This window comes from Zootoca vivipara, chromosome 3, assembly GCF_963506605.1.
Source record: "Zootoca vivipara chromosome 3, rZooViv1.1, whole genome shotgun sequence".
Classification (NCBI taxonomy): domain Eukaryota; kingdom Metazoa; phylum Chordata; class Lepidosauria; order Squamata; family Lacertidae; genus Zootoca; species Zootoca vivipara.
This window is the reverse complement of record NC_083278.1, coordinates 96,578,972-96,602,595: the sequence shown is the minus strand read 5'-3', so window position 1 is coordinate 96,602,595 and position 23,624 is coordinate 96,578,972. Positions and strand designations below refer to the sequence as shown.

Sequence of the window (23,624 nt, the reverse complement as noted above, 5' to 3'; positions counted from 1 at the left end):
TCCACGCGATGGAAACCTTATGCATGTAGAAGGGGACTCCTTCAAACTGATGCCAATCACACTTTGGATGGAAAAGTCTGGCTGGTGCCATCTTTGAGGGGGCAGAGTTATGTTCCTGCTGGTCCTTTCATATGTTTCATACCCACAGGTACTGAACACTTAAACAAGGTTCCAATTACTCTCGGGTAAATAAGTGTGCCTTGGTTCACATGCATACATTACCTGGGGAGAGCAGCATTGGCCTAGGGAGGAATCATGTAATTAGCCCTATCCAAAGATTGGTTCCCAGAAGCTCAGACCCTAAAACAATTCATTTTTCTTATTCCTCACTTCTTTGCTGAAAAGAGAATTCAGTATGAAAGATAATTTCTGAGGAACTTAAAATCTTGCTCACTAAATTTTGTAATGGAAGGTATTACACTACTGTTGCTCTTGGATTAACTCCCCCACCCCAATGGACTTACATGGCTGCCTGCAGTTTTAAATTCATCATGTGACCTTTCTCATTCTATATCAAAGTAATTATGTAAATATGTTTTCTCGCGTATCTGTTTTACATATTTTCAGTATTGTGGGTTCTCACTTTACATTTGGTCTGTGAGATTGTGCTCATATATATTGTCGTCTACTACTTTGACCTGATTAAACTTGTAGATGAAGCATTAGAATTGTACATTCTCAGAACAGTTTTTTTTTTAACGTGGATCAGCACCTTCTTCCTTCAGCTCAAAATTATTTGATTTTTGTCTTTAGCTAGCTTGCTCATCTGCTTTGAAAACCAACAGGTTGTTTTCTGCTAACAGAACAGAAAGTATTATCTGGAAGCATTTGCTTTATTGTTACATGACCAGATACATATTTAGAATTAAGTTACAGTACTGAGACTTTAATTCTAAATTTACTTAGTGTCATGGCTTTACACACCATGTTTGTCATTCATATCCTGTTTCCTCACAGATATTCAGACTCAGGGTTCAACTAGGTGAGATGCCATTTGTGTAATTAACAATTGTGTGGATGTTGTTGTGTTAAATTTGTTTACTGCCCTTCATCTGTAGATTCAGGGCCATTCACAACATAAAATTACAATATAAAAAACACAAAATACATAACAAAAACAAAAAAAACCCACAAACCAATAACCCCTTCCCCCTTCCACAAACACATTTCAGCCAAAAGGTTGAAGGGGAACATTTTCGTCTGTTGCCTAAAGATGTATAATGTGTATAATAAAGACAACAGCTGAACTTCCCTGTGGAGAGTATTCTGCAAAAGGGGAGCCACTGCAGAAAAGATTCGTTCTCTTGTTGCCACCCTCCAGGCCTCTAGTGGAGGGGGCATACAAAGAAGTCCTCAGAGGATGAATGTGGGATTTGGGTCAGTCCATATGGGGAAAGGCAGCCCTCGAGCCTTTAACCCCCCCCCCCCACAAATTGAAATCCAATAGAAATAACAGGCATGATCAAGATTGGGACCACAGCAAGTGCTAAAGCCCTGCGTCCTATCCCCTTGCTAGCCAGGGTCCTGGTCCAAATCAAACCCCTCTTGTGCTAACTATTTAAAACAGAAACACTGACACAGTTGCTAATGGCATCTTGTCTAATTTACCCTCAGGGACACAGAAATAGCTTGCTAAGATTGATCCAATAGTTTCTGGGCCATCTTCCTCTTGTCTTTGCAAAGTCCTTTCTCAGCAGTTCCAGCATGTTGCCTTTTTCCATGGCTTGTATAGAAATGTTTTCAGAAACCTGTTTTCATTTCCAATTTGTGAGTTAGTTTATATTTTTAGTATTTAGAGTTTATTGACTTGGTTTTACAGTCTCCAGATTAATTTTATTTTGTAGTAGTTCATCCTTCTACCAGTAGTTTACAAATGCACTATTATATGGATGTTGCACATTAATAGCATTCCTTTGCAAAATGCATCAATTTGTCAGATAAAGGAAGAAATTAGCTACACTTTCTTCATGTTAAAGTCACACCCTATCTAATTTAGAGGCATCTTTGACTAGAAGTTGCAAGCCTTAGGATACTGATTTGAATTATGCATGACTGTCTGGTTTGCAGTTCCATTAGCCTGCTGTTTGGATAATGTAAACATGCTCTGAATTTTAAGTATACTATATGAGTGGCAGGTTAAAAATAGAGCTAATAAGAGTACATATTTGGAAGATGTGAATCTCAGAACAGAAGGCTGATCACTCCCAGCAACTTGAATTAGGATGGAAACACATGACCTGCAGCATGGTGATGCTAACAACAAGGGGAGATGACCATCTGTGGCCTTTTGCCATGTGGTAAGCTAACATAATCACTACTGGAAATACACTGATTGAGCTTGTTATACTGCCAGAGGTATGTAAAGCTGAACTTATTACATAGTTTGAGACTACAAGGTACAGTAGTCTTGGTTCTGGGCCTGAGAACAGGAAGTGAAAGTGAGAGAACACCACTTACTACTGACTACTTTTAAATGGACTATCTCCCAACATTTAATCAGTTGTCTACAGCCCCTCCTGGACAATTATATTTGTAAATAATGAAGTCAAAAGGCCAAGGGGATTCAATTGATCTGTTGCTAATGAATAGCCATTACAGTGAGGATAGACTTAGTACCCAAGGCCTCAGATGGAGAGAATGTGTATCCATGTGCATAGGTGGGGAGGGTGATTTATATGCTGAAATTTGTCACAAATACTTTATAGTGCAACCATAGCCATATCTGTTGAAGTCCTGTTAAGGGTTAGCGTTGACCCATAGATGGCAATTCTATAAATACTCACCTGGGACTAAGCCAATTGGACTTGCTACTCAGGTGCTAAGGACACACATACAAATTTATTTTGGTTACAGGTAGGTAGCCGTGTTGGTCTGGATCGAAGTAAAATAATAATAAAAAAAATTTATTTTGATTAGCAGGCCACACTTGAAATGTGAATGTTGAATTTTTTTTGGTAGTCTATAATTTTTCTAGTACTTATTTCTTATGAGCTGGATTAATATAAACTTAGGGCTTTCACTGAAGTATAATTTGCCATACTTTTGCCTCGAACCTGGATTTGGTATCTGATGGTATGAATTCATGTAAGTTAGCATGATGGCAGGAGAAAAAGGCTGACAACAAAAAACATCACTGTGTCATCAGTTACAACTGTGCAACCTGTTTCTCAGAGTTCTTATTTTGTATAACATCACTGTCTAATAGCAAACTCAGGTGTGAGTGCAAACAGGAAAGAATCTGAATTGGAGACACTGAGGCAGAAGCAGCATTTTTGGAGGGAATCCAAAGTTTGCAAAAATGCCCCTGCTTAAAGACTGAAGACTGAGCTGAGGGTCAGTTGTTAAAGGAAAGTGAAAAAATTAGGAGGAAAGAAGAATGGATTGCTTTTCTTGAGCTTCTTACAGCTAATAAAATTCTGGAAGAAGGCATGGCAGTGTGATTATATATTACTACAATGTTCTTTGCAGGTGCCACTTGTTGCATCTAATGGCAAACCCAGGTTGTTGAGCGATGCCAACAGGATTGGAGCTCAAATGGCCACTGAGAAATGAGAGGGCTTTATTCGAGCATGAATGCACCACAACCCAGTGAGGACTGAACATGCTGAGTGACTTCCAGGAGCCACAGAACGTTGAGTGTCAGCTGGAAAGGAAAACAGAAAATGGGGGTGGAATTAATTGTCCTTCCTGGGCAGTTTACAGTTTATAATATCCTGTCCATGTGATTAACTTTGAACAGTTAGGGGATGAAAAGGACACAGTGCGACCTTTTGTTGCATGTCTCACTTGTTACACCAGATGATATTTATGGGGTTTTTTTTGTCTCAGGTGTGTTAAATTGAGAATCAGCATCACAATTATTTTTATTCAAGGAAACAAAACAGCTCAGTCCTAGTGGTCACAGCAACCCTTGCCCCAGTGAAGCAGTTGTGAGTACTGAAGGTCTCTGCCTTCCCACTGCTCTCTAAAGCTTCTTCCCCGGTTCCTTCCCCTGCAGCCTAAGGCTCCATCATCTTGTTTCTCATTGCTGCATCCTCTTCATTTCTTTGAGAGAGGAGGGGAGCTGCTCACAGCAGGAGGGGGAAACTCCCTGGATTCTTCAGCAGCCTGCCTTATCTCTTGCATCCTGGGCCCCCTCTAGGGCTGTGCAATAAATCACCACACCCTTGAATACAGTGGTACCTTGGGTTACAGACACTTCAGGTTACAGACTCCGCTAACCCAGAAATAGTACCTCGGGTTAAGAACTTTGCTTCAGGATGAGAACAGAAATTGTGCGGCGGCGGCACAGTGGCAGTAGGAGGCCCCATTAGCTAAAGTGGTACCTCAGGTTAGGAACAGTTTCAGGTTAAGAATAGACCTCCGGAATGAATTAAGTACTTAACCAGAGGTACCACTGTACCGGTATTGAAATATCATTGTGATAAGTGTTTCAACAAGGCAGGTGGACACTTAACAGCACTTCTTTCCTTTTCCTTTTAGGAAAAAAGGGAGAGTTTTTATTTTTATTTTCTGGTGGTGTTTATGCTGCTCCCCCCTAAACATTTTCACTCCATATCAAAAGGGAAGGTTTTATTTCTTTATTTAAAGAATTTACTTGCTTGTCCTCCCAAGCCAGTGTGGTGTAGTGGTTAAGAGCGGTAGACTCATAATCTGGTGAACTGGGTTCGTGTCTCCGCTCCTCCACATGCAGCTGCTGGGTGACCTTGGGCTAGTCACACTTCTCTGAAGTCTCTCAGCCCACTCACCTCACAGAGTTTTAGTTGTGGGGGAGGAAGGGAAAGGAGAATGTTAGCCGCTTTGAGACTCCTTTGGGTAGTGATAAAGCGGGCTATCAAATCCAAACTCCTCCCCCTCCCTTTGATAAAAAGGGAAAGATTGGTGGGATGAGGCTTGGGGGGTCATTCTGGGGGTACATGGAGGGCAGAAGATTTAGCTGGCTGCCTTATGCTGAAATGGGAGGTTGGGTGTTTTGCAGTAGGCAGTGCAAGCAAATGCATGTCTACTCACAAGCAAGCCCTCCTGAATTCAATGAGGCTTACTCCCAGGAAAGTAGAAGTAAGTTTAGTTGAACCCAGTGGGGCTTATGCATGCATAGAATCCGCTTAGACCTCTGAGTGGGGAAGCAGATGCAATTTGACTAGTACATGAGTACATCATTTAAACAACTCTTAAATTAGTTGAAAATATATTAAATATATTATATGGAAGTTTATTTAATATTTTTATTAAATCTACTAGTATACATTTTAAGGTCCTCCACCGCCACAGGGAGCCTCATCAAGGCCCTCAGTTGCTGTGGGGGGGGGGGTACGGCAGGACCCTCTGTTACTGCGGGGAGGTATGGCGGGACCCTCTGCCACTGGGGGGAGGCCCGGCAAGGCTCTCTGCCACCGTAGATATATATTGTGATATATCAAGATATCATGATATTCAACTGGTGATATCGTGATGTTGAAAATCAGTTATCGCCCAACCCTACCCCCCTCCTCTCCTGCCTCTGAGTCTGCACTGCTCTCTGCCACAGTCTCTTCCTGCTCACTAAATCCTGTTACCTCTTCAGCTTCCAACACTACCTCCTCTCATTCAGCTCCCTCTGACCATTCATTGCCCAGGAACCTTGAATATGCTCCCTTTAGTTAAAAGAAAGGCAGGATATAGTTATAAATATAAGAAAAGAGTCCCTAAATTTGGTCCACTGAATAATTTTTGAAATGTCTCACAATGCCACGTGAGCTCAGGGCCAAAGCTGAATATAAGCTGTTCTTTGCTTGAGAACTTCAGTGTTATTTCTGAAACTCTCATATTATCGCTACTCAGTGCAGAAGCATTAGAAACTGAAACCCTAACCTTTTTTTTTTTGACACTTTTTTTTCTTTTTCTTGGAATGCAGTCAGTTGGGTTAAATGACTCCTTTCCCCCTTGAAAATTAATCTACGAATTCATTTCATTTAGAACTCAAGTGTATACAGTATTGTGCAGCTTGTTTCTAAGGGTGGGGGTGGGAACCTCAAGGAACAGTACCAAGAGATTAGAAATTCATCCTATATAGATGGCTCAGATTCCTACTGTGTCAGTTTTCTGGTGTTTGATAAGACACACAAAGCAGTTGCAAGAGAAAGCATGTCGTTGGTATCCATGGCAACGCCAAAGATACTTTGGAACTCTGGGGGATAGACTGTGCCACAGTAATGGGTCGCATTATGAGGGCAAAATGCATAAAAGGCTCAGACATATGCTTGTAATTAATTGCCATAAATAGCTTAAAACAAAACGCAATGGTTTGTTTTGCTGGTAGAAATCACTAACCTTTGAGATTTTAAAGATATGTTTGAACTGATTTTTTTAAATAAAAAAACCTTGTCCTGAAAAAGTCCATGGTACCTTGAATACTAATATATTTGTGAAATCACGTGCCAGCCATGAGAGAGTACATGCTGATAAAAGCTTCTATACATCTCAGGTGTCCAAAGGTTTTAGATGGTGCATTTCAGTTTTAATTCCCAAGTCCATCATGCAGTTTCTAAGGAATTACTCCAAGGTATGTTTAATATATGCCTTTCTTTCCAAGGGAATGATGCAACGCACATTGTTGAAAATGATACTTCAGGTTAGACTAGAAATCCCCCCCCCCTTTTTTAAGGACATGTCTTGAATTTATTTATAGGAACAGCAATTGCAATGTAATATTTGTCCAGGCACAAGGGTGTAGGAGGATTTAACAAGCAACATTTTTAGACTAATTAAACAGAATAATTATTTAGAGAAAATGTTTTAATTTGAAAGGGGGGGAGGCTAAACTTTTAGCAAAATAATCCTGTTTGCAAGGAACCCATCTTTGTGTATTACAATGCAATTCACCACATTATTTCTTCTTGGTTGCTATAGAAACTAATTCTGCTGCAGCTGTGATCGCCTATCAAAATTCTAACATTACCCTATGTTACAATACACATTTCTTACTTCAAAGTAAATTGCAATATGGTGTCTGGTTAAACCATGTACTTCATCATTCAAGAATTGTTGAATGGCCAAAATGATAGTGCAAAACTGTCCCTGCCTACTTTTTTTTTTTGCAACTTTGTACAAGAAAACAAGAGTGCTTACTTATCGTTGTTTTTAACTGAAATTCAGGCAGCTTGGGGAAACACATGATACAGTATTTTGCAAGCCCAATCTTTGTTTCATTTCATGGTCATACATTATTCAGCCACAATTGTTTCTAATAGGAGTTAATTTGAAAGTATTTGATTATGCTGCGACTTCTATTCTGGTTTATAATTCTATAAACAAACCAGTCTTCTATGATAACAGTTTAAAACAGCTGCTTTGGTGAAGTGGGACAAGTACCATAACAGTGGTATACATACTATGAAAACTTGAAACAAAATAATCTTACTGTGAGCATTATATTCAAACCATTTTCTTTTAGAATCATAAAGCTGGAGAGTTGGAAGATACACCAAGGGTCATCTAGTCCAACCCCCTGCATTGCAGGAATCACTACTTTTAAGGTAGGGTGCAGTCAGCAGTCCCTACCGATGTCCTTTGATAAACATTTTAAGCAAGTAGATAAGTGGATTTTGCATAGAGCCGTGAAATAATTTTATTCCTGTTATTGAAACCTTAATACAGTAAAAATAACTCCAGGCAAGGGAACTTTATAGCAGGGGTGGCTGTTCAATTCGTGGAAGTCTGATGAGATTTGCAAAAAGTTATTTACCTTCTGATGCAACCTATCTTATGATGATAGGAAGGAAAAGGAAGGGAAGCATGGGGAAACAGGAAAAGAATGTGTGATTATTTCAATTGCATGTGCTTATGGCCTAACTGCATATTATATTTACAATGTTACTAGCCACCATATTGTGAGTTTTTAAAAACATATACCACCGGGCACAGAGAGAGCTGGTGGTCAGCATGTGGGCAGGGAAGATTTTTTTTTTTAAAGGTTAACGTTTTTTTCCAGTTTTATATTTACAGATTATATTTTTCATCCTTATACAATAATTTGCATAGAGTTCCCCACCCAGGTTTCCATGGCAGTTCAGATGCATCTTATTTAGCTACATATCCATTAATTTATCCATCCTATTTTTACCCCCTTCCATATCATTGTTATCAACTGTTGATCATAACATTCCAAGTGGGTAGGGAAGGTTTAAAACCTTCCCTCGCCAGCTGTGATCTTGGTAAAAAAAATCCCCTCCAAAGCACAGTGATTCACATTAGGGAAAAACTCCCACTGGTACCTAGCCAATTCATGCTTAATTCATACAGAATCCATATTACTAATGTTTTGATTGGGTGGCGGAGAGAGATGAAAAACGAAACTAAATGATAATTCTTTTCTGGTGCAGGTGCAGCATCTGTTCACAGAGCAGTCCCCACAGGGCTCAGTCAAGCTCCATTTCTCCTCTAGGCAGTGCATGGGAGTATTATGGGGCCTTTCCTCCCTTATCCCCATCCAGTTTTCTCTTCTGTAAGTTTTTTCGTCTATGAGACATGTGCAGGTTGCATACAGCCATGATAAAACACTGGATGAAGATATGGGAAGCATGCATAGCTCTTTGTTCCCCATAATCTTAAGGTGGGCATGCGTGGGAGGTTGGGCGTGAAATAAAACAGTGTTGCTGAGATGAAATGGCTCAGAGACTAGATCAGGGGTCAGCAAACCTTTTCAGCAGGAGCCCAGCCCACTGTCCCTCAGACCGAGATATTTTTTTGGGGGGGAATGAATGAAGTTGGAGGGTATGATATAACTCTCAGATCACTAGCAGAGAGAACACTTTTCACAGTTTCTATAATGTTTTTTACTGTTTTAAGAATGCTTTTACTACTACTACTACTACTACTACTATTGACATCTTTGCCACCTTGGTCTACCTCAGGAGGAAGAGTGGGATATGAGTTAACTGAATATTTGAATGAATGAATGAATAATGGGTAGCGGGAGAGCTTTGTATGTCACCTTGAGCTCCTTGGAGGAAATATCAGATATAAATGTAACAAATAAATAAAGTGTAGCTTGGGAGAAGGGGCTTAACCATTTGCCCGCCACTATGCCCCCACTCGTAGAAAAGCAAATGACAGTCCTCCACCCTCTGCTGTGCAAATCATAAATCTGAATTGGGACCAAAGTGAAGGAGTTAAATGCAAATCTCCCTATTTATATGTTTTAAAATCCTACACTTTTTTTTATTATTTGCTATTAAATAACTTCCACACCTTCAAAACAGTGACCAGTTAATACATGGTTTTAAAAGATTGGCTGTACAATTTTTCCCTGTTCTACTTTGCTGGCATCAAGGGCTAGAATTATTATTTTCTTATTTGCTTTTTATTGACTAAGCAGTCCCAACATGCAACGATTTTTTCCGCGTAGAAGAAATCAAAGTGGTCTTGGTTTGTATCCTTGTAAGAAAACATTGGAATGTTTTAATCATGTTTTTTTTCAGATAAGTCATTTAGCTTCTGAATGGATCTTCAATAAACCATTTTCAATTTTGGAATTATCATACAAACATTTTGCAGCTGTAGCTGTCAGATTTGTTAGTAATTAGCTACTTATCTGCTACCTTCAAATGGGTTGTTTAACAAGCTGTATAAAACAGTAATTTCAAATTAGGTGTCTAAAATGTTACATTTTATGCCCATGAAAATGTTTAGTGTGTAAACTAATAACTGTAAATAGTAAATACATCAGCATTCTTTTGCAATATGCTTTTACAACTTCCATTGTGACACTATTGACTATAAGGTGGTAAAACCAGCACTTGAGAGTAGATTGTTCAGTACTTGTGTCTCCCCACAGTCAGATTGCCTTCTGATGATTAGCTTTCCATTAGGAAGGAACTCATTCTGGTTCTTGAATTGGCATAATGACCTTGTATTTTTTCCCATGGTGGTGATAAAGCAGTTTGGGTCGAGCAATTCTGAGCTGAAGTGTCTTCCTGCAGGATGGGGAGAAGGTTAAATCTCTGCCCACATCTCCTTCATCCACAAGCAGTGAGGAACCTATGGCCTTCCAGTTGTTGTGGATTTCCCAGCCCCCATCAGCCCCAACCAGCATGGCCAAAGATCAGGATGATGGGAGTTGTAGTCCAGCAATGTCTGGAGGTCCACAGGTTCCCAAACCCTGACTTAGACGCCCAGCCTGCATTAAAATAAATAGTCTCAGCTGAAAGTTTATTCCCCCATAGGATGATTCTTAGGTAGCTTTTCGGCGAGAGGGGCAATGCTGGTCAAGGGACGCCATATTGCTTTGACAGAAGCCTCTCACAGAATGATTAAATTATGCTGTTCCAAGGAGGGATTCCGGGGAAATAAAATGGTAGCCACAGAGAAGAGAGCTGGTACTAGAAAGTTTCCCTTCTCCCTATTTCACTACTTCTCCAGCCTCCCCACATTTCTTAGAAAGAGAGAAAAGAATCATGGGATTCTAGGCACTCCTGGGTCTCCAATCTAGAACAGGGGGAACAGATACTGCAGGTGTGCTGCATGGAAGAAATGGCATGGATTTTGTTTTTAATTTTTTTTAAATGTAGCAGTGAACCAATGAAAAGGAGGAAGAACCCACACCACTGCTTTCTGCCATACTGACACAAGCCCTATGGGGCTTTGGATTAGGCGGTTTGCTCACCTTCGATTCTCCTTTCCTTTTGGATTGTTCTGCCCAGCAATCAGTTAAAGGGAATAGGTTGTGTAGGTAGCAAACTAGAACTGGGTTGTCTGATTGATGCTTATTTCAGCTTTTGAGCAAGACAGCTGAGCTGCCTTCAAGTGAATGTAAGTGCCACTCCCTGCTCCTTTTTTCTTCCCTCCTTGTTCATTCATTCTGTCAGCCTGCCTTTTTCTTCTGCTCCTTTCTAGTACAGAGCTGATTACTGATGGAAAATCTTGTTATGACACATTTCTTTAATAGGTTCAGATTCTAGGAGTTTCTCGCTTTTCGATGGGATTTTGGGGGTGTTATTTTCTAAACTGAATTTTAGCTTATTTCGTTAAGCACAAGAAAAACAAAACTTGCTTCCTTCCCCCCCCCCAGCTGCGCTATTTATTGCTTTTGGGCTCCAATGTGAGCATGGTTCACCAAAACATGGTGGCATTTGTGTGGCAAGGTGACAAAGTATAGTAACTTAGTGGAGGCAGGGGCCAGCCAAAAGGACACAGTGCAGGTATGTGCTAGCCAAATAGTCAGTGGTACCCAGCATAGGTGTGTGTTATGCTTTCATTCAGCATACCTCCCGGACCCAGCCAGCTCAGGGTTAGTGCTTGTTTTCCTGCTCCCTGCTCCCATCAAAGCTGCCTGGTGCCATGGTCTAATAATAATAATAATAATAATAATAATAATAATAATAATAATAATAATAATAGTTTATTTATACCTCGCCCATCTTGCTGGGTTTCCCCAGCCACTCTGGGAAGCTTCCAACAAAAGATTAAAAATACATTAAAACATCAGTCATTTTAAAACTTCCCTAAACAGGGCTGCCTTCAGATTTTTTTCTAACCGCCAGATAGCTGTCTATTTCTTTGATGGGAGGACATTCCACAGGGTGGGCGCCACTACTGAGAAGGCCCTCTGCCTGGTTCCCTGTAACTTCACTTCTCACAGTGAGGGAACCGCCAGAAGGCCCTCGGCGCTGGACCTCAGTGAACGATGGGGGTGGAGATGCTCCTTCAGGTATGATATCATGCTTTAGCTGAGATTCCTGCATTGCAGGAGGTTGGACCAGATGACCCTTGGGATTTCTTCCAACTCTACAATTCTATGATTTGATGAAATCACCCCATGGTTTTTCCAACACATCTAGCGGCGCAACCCACAAGTGCCTTCTCCTTTCCCCCATTTTGTCACCCAGCACTACACATACATAGCATGATTAACAAATTTTTTTATCGTTGCCACTACTGACAACAGTAATAACAATTTATAAAGCACGTGCAACTTTTTAACCACTGTCAAAGTTTTATATATATATATATAGTTCCTGCGTGCAAATGTATTGTCTACTGAACGTGATGCAAAAGGAAATAGGATTGGGGAGAAAAGAGGGAAACAAGCCAACTTGGGCCCTAGTTTTTGGAGTTATTTATTTTTTCATACGATGACCAGCTATAATGGAGACAGTCCAGGGAGAGGAGGAGCCAAAGAGAAGTTCATTTCTCAGCTGAGCTGATGAAGTGGGCCTCTCCTTTCTCACCCTTAGTAGCACCAAAGGGTTTCATCTACCCAAGGGAGTAGATGAAAACCCAAGGGAGAGGAGGATGCGAATGGCAACTGTAAATTTTCACTGCATTATAATGCGTTTGAATGCACATTCCCTGAGTTCAGCTTGCTTTCAGAATTTAGGAATGTCCAAAGTAGCAATTTATTTGGAAATGAAATCAAAACGATTTGTCTTCCTCCCAAACAACCCAGTAATCTACTCGTAAGGTATATTTATTTTCTCGCTGCACAAGTTACCCTTCATGTTTAATATATGTTGTTTCCATTTTGGTAGGCAGGTGGTATAAGCCGAGATTCCTCTGTAGCAGGATGCTGAGACAACCCACTTCATTGTAAAATAACAATGTTTGCGTAAGCTCGTGTAATCTTTCTGTTTTAGAAGGGGGGAAAGCGCCCCGGGTCTTCATTAAATATTTATTATTTATCTTCTATACTGTCTTCACGGTGCAGGGTTATTTGGCGAGATGAACTTTTCCCAGCTCAAAAATATTAAAACATGAAAATTCCATTTGCGCTCATTGGAGTAGCATAGCAGAAACCTCTGTGGGTATTTAATCATTCAAAATAAAGGATTTTCTTTAATTTTTAAACATGTATTTCATTTTATGTTTTATTTAAATTGTTTTAACATTTGCCGAGAAGCCCCTGAAGCACGAAAACTTTGGAAACTTAGGTTAGCTTAAAAATAAACATGAATAATCCTGCATGTGGAGGAATGACAGGAGAGAGAGGAATGGGGGGAGGAGAGAGAGAGAGAGAGAGAGAGAGAGAGAGAGAGAGAGAGAGAGAGAGAGAGAGAGAGAGAGAGAGAGATGCAAGTATGCTGCTGAGAAAGATACCAGCCATGATGATTACAAAGCATTACTTGCAAAAAATTATCAAGCTATACAAGGAAGCTGGAATTGGGTTGCTCACTGATAACAATAGGCCCTTTTCTGATTATTTTGAATATTTAAAGGAGCTCATGAGAAGCTCAAAGCTAATGTGCAAAACCAGATTTGGTAGAGCAGTTCTCTGGCTAGGGATTTTGAACCTCCGAGACAAGGCAGCAGTTTCCAGATGTTAATGAGGCAGACAGTGTAGGCATGGTTTGGGGAAACCAAATATAGAACAAGAAGAGTGGAGATGATGAAGACCTGTGGGAGACTGCAAGACACGCAATGCAAAAGAACTTTACTAGCAAATGGTGTGTTTTTTGTGAGTAAGTAACATGTAAGGCAAGAGACCAAACTGAATTGAAACGAAAAAGTTGAACATTTCAAAGGAGAGGAAAAAAGAAGGAATAAGATGGAGCTTACCTCTGAAACAGTAATGGTTGCAGTTAATATGGATTCCATTTGTTTCCTTCTACAGGAAATTTGCAACCCACTTAAATTGTTTAGTAGCATTAATCACTTCTCTGCTTCTTTCCTGACTCCAAAATGCACCTTTCTTTTCTTCATTATCTTATCCAGCTTTTAGACGCATCCCATATACTCTTACACTTTACTTCAAACTTTACTTCATATAAATCCTTGCTAATGGAAAACACTAATTTGTTTCTATTTTGTCTTATTTGGGGGGAGGGGGCAAATGCAGTGTGTTCATAGGTTCTACTTGACTATGTACTGTCTTGAAATATATTAGGGCTGTCATTCTTTATTTCTTTCTTAAAGTTATTTAATAAATTGTTTGAGGTTTACAGTGCAATCTTATACATATCTGTTCAGAAGTAATCCCTACTGACTTCAATGGGACTTATTACTAGGTAAGTGGGTATAAGATTGCAGCCTTTAATAAGTAATTAATCAATTTTAAAGTTGCATATGAATAAGAGACTTGGGTTTTTTTGGGGGGGGGAGTGCCTTCTTGTTTTCAGACAAGGCATGTATGTGCCACAGAACACACAGTTTTAGAAGATATATTCCCTCCTGTGTCATAGAAAAAGAAGCTGGAATCCTCTTCTAAGAGGTGCCATACGTCTGGAATTTCCCAGACATAGCCAGGATTTGGCCATCGGAAACAGTGGAAATCACTGAAATGTCCGTGAATGTATGGCAACCCATGCCAGAAGGGCGAATTTTCTTTTAAAAAGCTCAACAACTTTGCCAACTTTTGTGGCTGGACTTTCACTTTTTAAAATATGGCAACCCTATTCTAATACGCTGTTGACCATATATATGCCCTTTTTATATGTGTTCATATTTAACACAATGTGTTTCCCTATAAATTGGGGGCACCTTTTGATCAGTTAAAAAGCTTTTAAACAGCTAAATGGTGCAGCCCCCTAATAATATTTAAAATATACTACAGTACTTGCAAAGTTAAAATAAGGATCCATTTAAAAGAACTTGGCTATATGTTTTGGAAAACGTAGCCGCAACATTTGGCACTCTTGATTGTCTTTGCAGGATCTAGACTGGGACTGAATACACTACAGAATCAGAACTGTAGATGAGCTCTTAGACCTCAGAACCAGGAGATGAACTCAACTATAGCAGTCAAGCAAGCACATGCCTCATAGTGACAGACTCAGGGTTATGATTCAAGTATCAAGCTAGGAAAGTTAGGCAAGGAAAGAAGCCACAAGAATTGTCAGAATCTTATCAAGGACAGAAGATCACACCTAGGAAGTACTTTTTATGAGAAGGCACGGGCGGCAATTTGAGGTAGAATTCAACCCTGTGCAACCCGGTGCTGCATTGTTGGATAGCAGGTGACAATGGGTCGTTTTGGAAGTTCAGGATAACCAGGGCAGGGCAAAAGAGTATCTGGATCCATGGGGCAGGAGTGGTAAGGGAGCATACCTAGAGATGAGGGATGCAGTCCCTTCTTCATGCACCAAGCTCAGCACATAACTCTTTGGATCAGGGCCACCATGTTTGAATTCCTCGTAAAGCACCACCATGCTAAACAAATGATGTTTTTCTCTTCCAGCCACATTTCTTACAGAATGAAAGCCTATGATAACTGTTATTTATTCCTAGCAAACTGCATTCAGAGAATGAGACAAACACCTCCTCTTGATGAATTGCAGCCCCCACCCTACCAAGATGATAGTGGTTCCCCGCATCTCTCATGCACGCCCTCCGAAGTTGGTGACAGCAAATGTGAATTCTCTCAGTGTAGCAACAGTCCAAGATGCTCGTATAAATGCCCAAGCGAAGGGAGCACTGGGCATGAAATAGAAAGCTTCCATAACAAAGGATATGAAGAAGATGTACCCAGTGACAGCACTGCAGTCCTTAGCCCAGAGGTAAACCACACATTCTCCCAATTGTACCAAAATTATTCAGGATATACTGAAGCAGCATTGGTTCCAATACATTACAGTTCAGTCAGGCCTTGAAACATGGCTTTCCCCATTGACCCATACATGCACCACCCAGGCAGAGAACTCTTTAAGCTCCTCCTGCTGAGCATGAGAACTGAGATGCAGCCTCTATCAAAGCCTTTGCTAGAGTTTACATCAGAGAGGATGTGGCAATGCTTTTTTGCTTGCCTGGATAGAGGATCAAGGAGTGTGTGAGAGTATGTAGAAACTAGCCTACTGTAAAAAGGTGAAAACCACCTTTCCCTCTGGCCCCACTCATCACTTCCATGTGGCCCCCGGAAACTTGCCCTGAAGAAAACGTGGCCCCCGGGGTGAAAAATACTCCCCAATTCTGACATATCAGAAGACCACCTCAGGGCATGAAGTTAACTTCTCCTTCCCCATCTCTGCCCCGAGCCTTTCCTCCACCAAGTGCCCTGTGGGAAGAATAGCCATGACTTTTTACTATCCTCATAGTAAAATATTGCATTCTTTAAAAAAGTAATTCTATGTCACTAATAAGCTGCCGTGGAAGGGTTTGTATCCTGAAAGGTGGGAAAGAAGTAATTGCAACAAATAAATATATAAATGTAAGTCTATTATAGTTAGGCTTGCTAACTTTTCAGTGGAATTCTTTGACTGCAATCTTAATGTTTGGTACACAGATAACACCACCGTCATCCACCACAACCATAAATTATTAGCAGATTTGGCTACACATGTGAATCTCATTCTTACTTATAATTAATAATGTGCTTGGATAGTTTAAATGTACAGCATGCAATTAGGAAGGTGGCACTCTGAAGAATCACCAGGTGTTTTGAAACAGCTATAATAATAATAATAATAATAATAATAATAATAATAATAATCACCAATGGAAGTTCTTTCCCCCCAGTAGACATAGCAGGTGCAGAAGGCCTAATCCTGAAAGTGACTATAGTAGGGGGAAAGGGTTAGCTTACCCACCCATTCCCTGTATCAGAATCCTGATCCAGATCAGACCTCCTGCACATGCTTTTAACTTTTAAAATGCCATGCCCACAATTGATAATGTCATGAACGGCATGTCCTAGTCGTGCCTTTAAAAGTACAATTTCTACAGCCCCTGCTTCTATGTAGCAGGATGCACAATCCAAAAATTGTCACTTGTTTCTATGTTTTATTTCTGTTTTATTTATTTTTATGCAAACATTTCAAAATGGTTTATTATGCCATTGATGAATTAAATCGTCATTTAATTCTTCAACTCCTCCCGACTCCTTCAACATTGTCCTAGCCAGTTCTCCCAACTGTTCCCAAACACTTTCACCTTATTGCTATAAACCTTTTATTCTTGCCTTTCTCTCTTCTGATTGGCTCTTTTCACAAGCTGTAAAAGAAGCCCTCTCTTTTTTTCTTTGATTGCCTGACAGCATGCTGTCCTTCCTTGAATATTCAAATACCTTGTGTGTGAAAGGAATAAAAACATCATACTCCGTCACTGAGGACAAGCATTTTAATTTTAACAATTTTTGTAAAGACATACTCGCGAAATCACTTTTAACAAAATGTATCACATAGTGTTTCGATACAGTTATAGATGTCTAAATGGGCGTGAATGTATGTAAAACCTCTGCTCCATTTCATTTAGGATCTGTCAGCTCGAGGATCATCATCACAGCTCCCTAAATCTTTTGATCCTGAACCAGAAGCTAAGTATGGCACCCTGGATGTGACTTTTGACTACGACTCGCAGGAACAGAGGCTTCTGATAACAGTGACAGCTGTCACAGACATTCCAAATTATAGCAGGACAAGTGGAAGTTTATGGCAAGTACACCTGGTTCTTCTTCCTATCAAGAAGCAGAGAGCAAAGACCAGCATCCAGCGGGGTCCATGCCCTGTCTTCACTGAGACATTTAAATTTAATCACATTGAGTCTGAGATGATTGGGAATTATGCAGTGCGCTTTAGACTGTACAGTATACGCCGTGTAAAAAGAGAGAGGATTTTGGGAGAAAAGATATTTTACTTAACCAAATTAAATCTTCAAGGGAAGATGTCGGTACCAGTGACATTGGAGCCAGCGTACCCTATTTCCGTGAGTATTAAATCATGCAGAAAAGTGTACAACCAAGGATTCTGATTAGAAAAGTTATTTGTGCCACAAAGAAATATACTTCTGTACAGCAGGAAAATCGTTACAGCGGGGCGATGAGTAGTTGGTTTATTTAATGAAATTCGCTCACCCCTTCTTTTCTGGTGGGGAAGAAGAGCATCCATTTTGGAGTTCACCTCAGGAGCTGAAATGTCTTGGACTGGCCCTGGTAGTAGCCCTAAAACTTTGGAATTCCCTCCCAGCAAAGCTCCATGTAGTATTACCATTATTTAGTTTTTGTCATATGCTAAAGACACACCTCTTTATCTTGGCCTTTGAGAGCTCTGTGTCTGTGTGTGTGTGTGTGCGTAAGCCACCTGAAAATAGTAAATTAGTTAATTATTATTATTATTTATTAAAAGATGGATGCTATTAATTGTGCTTTGAACTGTATTGCTTTTGCTGTTGCGTGTCAGCCGAGATTCCTCTGTAACAGGATGCTATCAGAAATACGGGGAGGTTTCCTCCAATGGAGAACAAGACAGAAAGAAATGTGAGATCTCTGATAGTTGCTTCTGTAATAATTATCATCTGAGGGGGTGCTTTCAGGAAATGGTAAATCTGAGGTAATTAATCCAGCTCAATGTGTGCACATCATTTTATCCTACAATGTAACGTAAACAACAGGGCTCTCATTTGTGTAATACAAGATGAGTATTACTAAGTTGGAATGTGTGAGCTCTCTGAAATAATGTAAGTGGCTTGTCTGAACAGATCCACAACGAACAACTGTTGCTCAAGTCTAGGTTTGAGAAGCTGGTGGTACTAGAGACAAACACGGGTAGGGGGGCAGAGGGGTGAAAAGAGAAGAAACAGAATGATTCAGCTTCCTAAGCTCCAGTTAGTTTCCCCTGCATTTACTACACAGTTTCCTCTGGGTTCCTCAGATATGTGCTTATTGTATCACCTTGTGAGAAGTACGGTTGGATTCTGCCAAATGGAGTGAACCACCCTGCATCAGGTGCAGGCAGCACTCAACCAAATCCTTCCCAACTGAATTTGCAATGAGACAGGGGAGCATCATATGCTATATTCGAGAAACATCTGTCTGCCGTCAGAAGACTTTAAGGACAATGGGGCTATCTATCGCTTACAGTAAGGTCATATGCTTTCTTTATAGAACGGATTCCTCAAAGAATAGTGGATCTACACACGCACATACATACATGCAATATTCTCTTGGGAGGGGCGTGTGTGTGTTCTATAAAGCTTGCCAAAAAAATCATGAGGTGACTGACATTATTTTGATAATGGGCTGTTCTTTCAGAGTACTCACAGCCATGAATTAGCATTTAAGACCATGATTTTTAGTGGGCTTAATCAGTAGCAGTGTGTGTTGTGGCCTCCTGTGACTGGCATTTCTGCGGCTTACCTGGACAAGGCAGGACAACAGTGAGGTTAGGGCTACATGGGTCCATTGGTAGGACTGTGGCCTTTTCCCACCCCTGTCCAGGTAAGCAGCAGTGATGCCAGTGTCATGCTACTACTGACCTTATGTGTAGTTACCGTGTTTCTCATATTATAAGACATGTCTTATATTTATTTTTTCCTCAAAAAAACACACTATGGCTTATTTTCAAGGGATGTCTTATTTTTTTCCTCCTCCTCCTCCTGCCGCAGCTGGCATTGCTACTGCGCCTATCACTATGTCTTATTTTCGGGGTATGGCTTATATTCCTTGAATGCTTAAAAATCCTGCTATGGCTTATTTTATGGGTATGTCTTAAAATATGAGAAACAGGGTAACTCTAATGTTAGGTTGTGATTTTTGACTTGGGATCCCTTTATCGGGGATGCCTGAGGAAGTTGCTCTTTGTGAATGCTGATAGAAACTGAGCTGACCCACACCTCCCAAGCTATTTTTGCAGATTGGAACCTACCGGTAGTTGTTCTTTAGATTTAGCACGCCTCTGAATTTTCTGCTGCAGTTTTTCCACTCAAAAATATGTAAAGTATTTGAGGTAAAATACATTTATAAATGCATATTTAGAGATAAAATATGTTCAGAAAATATTTATTTAAATTTGACATTTGTGCGTTTTAAAAAAATCTTGCAGATTAATGCAGAAACATGATGAAATGGATTTATGAAAGAGCATTGTTTGAAAGAGGCATAAACCAGAAATAGACTGATATGTGCCTGCTTACCCTTTAATCAAATGTTTGAAAAGTTTTTATGACTGCATTCTTACATAGCTGTGAAGTATGTTTGTCAGCGAAAGATGCCTTGCATATGACACTATTTGACACTAATGTAGATTATAAAAAGGGTATCTAGGCAATAATTTTAATGCTCTGTCACAGCACATTCCAAACAAATTAAATAATCTATCTTCTCATTTTTACCCACTAAGATGTAATGCATAATTTTTATTAGAAAACTTATAAAGACACCGCATTGTGCATCAAATGAGAAAAGTGGCACAAGGGTGCCATTCCTACCTTGCCAAATGTCTGTTGAGGAAGTTGGAACACTGATTTGCCAAAACATATAAATTCTGTTTTGTCATTTCATTTTGAGAGTATATTATTCACAGTAGCTTAAGTTTGGGAACAAAGCTGATCTGTGAATAGCGTGATACTTTTGTTCTTAGAATAATTTGCCTGTGCATATATTTCACATATCATTTATGATTTTCAGAAGGAAATTTGATATAACTTTATAGACTCGGTAGTAATAAATTACAGCTGTATGTAATAATTTTTAAAGATTTGAGTCTCTTGATTATACTCAGTGAAGGAATTATGTTTTTCATTTGATTTTACTTTAATCAGTGTTTTTTGCCCAAGACAGAAGGAGATTTTTAATAATGCATCTACCAGTTTGCCCTCTTGAGATTGGAAAAAACAAACAAATTATAAGCAAAGGCCTTTGAGAAGTTGTCTTTTAACCAATTATTCTAAAACTCTGATTAGTTACTTCATGCAATTCTGTAGAGTCGATGCCTGGGGTCAGCAAACTTTTTTCAGCAAGGTCCACTGTCCCTCAGACCTTGTGGGGAGCCGGACTATATTATTGGGGGGGGATGAACGAAGTCCCATGCCCCACAAATAACCCAAATATGCATTTTAAATAAAAGCACACATTCTACTAAAACATGCTGATTCCCAGACCATCTGCGGGTCAGATTTAGAAGGCGATTGGGCCGGATCCGGCCCCCAGGCCTTAGTTTACCTACCCATGGTCTATGCAGAAGTAAGAACCAATGAGTTCTGTGTGGCTTTCTCCTAGATAAGTGGATATAGGATTGTAGATGAGCAGAGCAATCCCCTGCACTGGAGTGAATTTGGACGAGGCTTCCAATTGCATCTGACTGAGCTACAGTGGTACCTCGGGTTACAGACGCTTCAGGTTACAGACGTTTCAGGTTACAGACTCCGCTAACTCCACTACATTATTTACTGTCCCAAACAAAGGCAAATACAGGGCAATCATTTTGAGTAGAATGTGCTTCATAGCAGCAAACACGTGCTTGCAACTGCTTTCTGGAAAAGATTCCTAATTTATAAGAACATGGTCCACACTGAGTGTCAGTGATAGACCATTGCCTGCAGTTATGGGAAACCTGCAGAAGCATACCTTTTGATTTCCAGCAACCAGATTTATCATACTGCGATTCTGACTTAAGGCAAGGTAATTCCAGTTCTTTGGGTTGGGATGGTAATGTAATCCTGGCTTAGAATGTATGTGATGAGATTTAATTGTTTTCTGGGGTGGGTGAATTGAGCATCGAATTTCACAGCTTGATATTTTGCCTCAGCTTTGTTCTGAACATTGGGGGCCCCTGGAATCTCGCCTTGCTGCATTCTCCTACAGCTGTTATAGAAAGATAGAGGTTCCTGGAATTGATCTCTCTGGTAGAAGGTGATCAGGGCTGGTCCTTGGTTTAATGTTGTATGAATGGTGCAGGGACACTGTGTGTCTCTGCAGGCGTTGAGCATGGGAATTCATTCTTAGACCAAGAGGGTAGTGAAAACCTTTCTGTGCATGAATTTTCCCTCCTGACCCATAGTTTATCACATGCAGCTCTGTTCAAAGAGGAAAACTGAGCATTTTCCAGCACTTTGAGAACTTATTATTCCTATTTGTGATACTGGTTCTGTTGGCATAGAAAGTGGCCTTCTTTATATTTTGAGGAGGGTTATATTTCACTCTTATATGTATTGTTCTTTCAGATCCACACCCCCATTTTTTATTTTCATTAAGCTGTCAAGCACTGTTAAGATCAAGTTACTGTAGAGTCAAAATCTAGGGAAATATAAATACTGGGAATGGGTTCTTCAGTATCTTGGCTGCTTAAAATGCTTGCAAACGCTTTGCTTTTGCTTCTAGGGCTGCGACTCCCAAATGAGCATGTCAGAAATGTCCTGCAGTGAAAGTACCTCCTCCTGTCAGTCTCTGGCACATGGCTCAGCTCCAGAAATCCTCATTGGACTGCTTTATAATGCCACAACTGGAAGACTAGCAGCAGAAGTGATAAAAGGCAGCCACTTCAAAAACCTGGCAGCAAACAGACCACCCAGTGAGTGGAATATTTTTTTTTATCCTAATACTTCTGCACTTGGGGGGATTTCACTGGTGGGGACTTCAATCCTATCATTTAGCTTTATCCAGTCAAACTGAAATACTGCAATCATCAGTTAATCTGTTTCATGTTTTATATTTCCAGTCATTGGGGAAATGGCAGAAATCTAAAATTCAAAATATTAGTTGTGATTTGACAAGATCCTTTTAATTTTTCATGACTGGCTGACTAATAAATTGCCTTTATCATAATGATTAATTGCTAAACTATTAATGCCTCACATCACAGAGCCAATATAAAAAGTTATAATGTATTTTAAAAGTGAATGCCAATGAATGTTTATGTAAATGTGTTGATGCTACTGCGGTTAAGGATCCTCTTGTAAGAGTTTATCAGTGTGTGAGAGTTTAACTGATACCGACATGTATAATTTAGATTTTATATTCTCATAGTATAATATGATTTATATTATATTTATTCCTGATACCAGATATGAAGAAATGTTGCACACTCTAGAGATAGACAGATAGGAAGACTCTAGAGATAGACAGATAGGAAGACTTGTGGCTTGTTCTTGCTTCCTGCTTCTTGTTTGTATGGGGTACTCAAACAACAAACCAGAGTTCAGACATAATGCTGAGCCAAATCTTGAGGTAGCATTGGGTTGGACAGCAGTAGCAAGACAAGAAAGGAGCAAAGTGGCTGTGATTTTTACTGTGAGTACCTGTGCACTTGAACAGTCATGCTGAGCCATGGTTTGGCTTGCCTTTATGGATAAACTGGGCAAATAAGGGTGTAATCCTAAGAAATTGCAGACCTCCCACTCCATGGATGGAGAGGGAGATCTGCAGGCAGAGGAGATCTACCCCTATAGGGCACTTCTGTAACTGGAAGTCTCTTCTGCTACCAGTGCTTCTGCTGTGTTGGTAAGGAAAGGGGGGCATGTCAGGGAAGAATGAAAGAGACATTGGATCCACACGATCTAAACCTCTCCTGTGCCCTGGCATGCCGCCAACAATAGATGAAAAGGATGTCATGGAACTTCCACATATTTTCCCTGCAGCAGCCTGGCACCCACCTACCAGCCTAGTTATCACAAGACTGTCAAGGCTCTGTTCTTCCACTGTGAATTCTTCCTTTCCTGGCCCCAGTAGACTTCTCCACCCCATAGCCTCAGATGGGGCTAGGAATGTGTTTGACCTGGGCATAATTGAGTTCCTTTTGTTCACTTGTCGGGACCAGAATGTGCAAGTGGGCCCAGGAATCAGATGTACATTGTGCTAGCACCCAAATTTAGCCCCTGGGAGCCACACATATCATATATAAATCAGTCAAGAAAAAAGTAAGCAGTAGAAAACCACAGTGGTAGTCGGAACCTTGGGAGGAGAAAAGACAAACTAGGTACGATACTCAACAACCATTGCTACCAAGATG

The 23,624-nt window shown here is 40.2% G+C and overlaps 1 protein-coding gene across 4 annotated transcripts in view; it reads left to right on the top strand.

The window, feature by feature from the left end:
- SYT14 (synaptotagmin 14) overlaps positions 1-23,624 on the top strand; it is a 71,721-nt gene that overhangs the window by 40,123 nt on the left and 7,974 nt on the right. For all 4 annotated transcript variants that reach the window (XM_060273030.1, XM_060273031.1, XM_035111255.2 and 1 more), the window contains 3 exons: positions 15,199-15,467; positions 17,158-17,607; positions 21,998-22,187. In XM_060273030.1, coding sequence (XP_060129013.1) covers positions 15,199-15,467; positions 17,158-17,607; positions 21,998-22,187 — 909 coding nt within the window. The remainder of the gene's footprint in view (positions 1-15,198; positions 15,468-17,157; positions 17,608-21,997; positions 22,188-23,624) is intronic.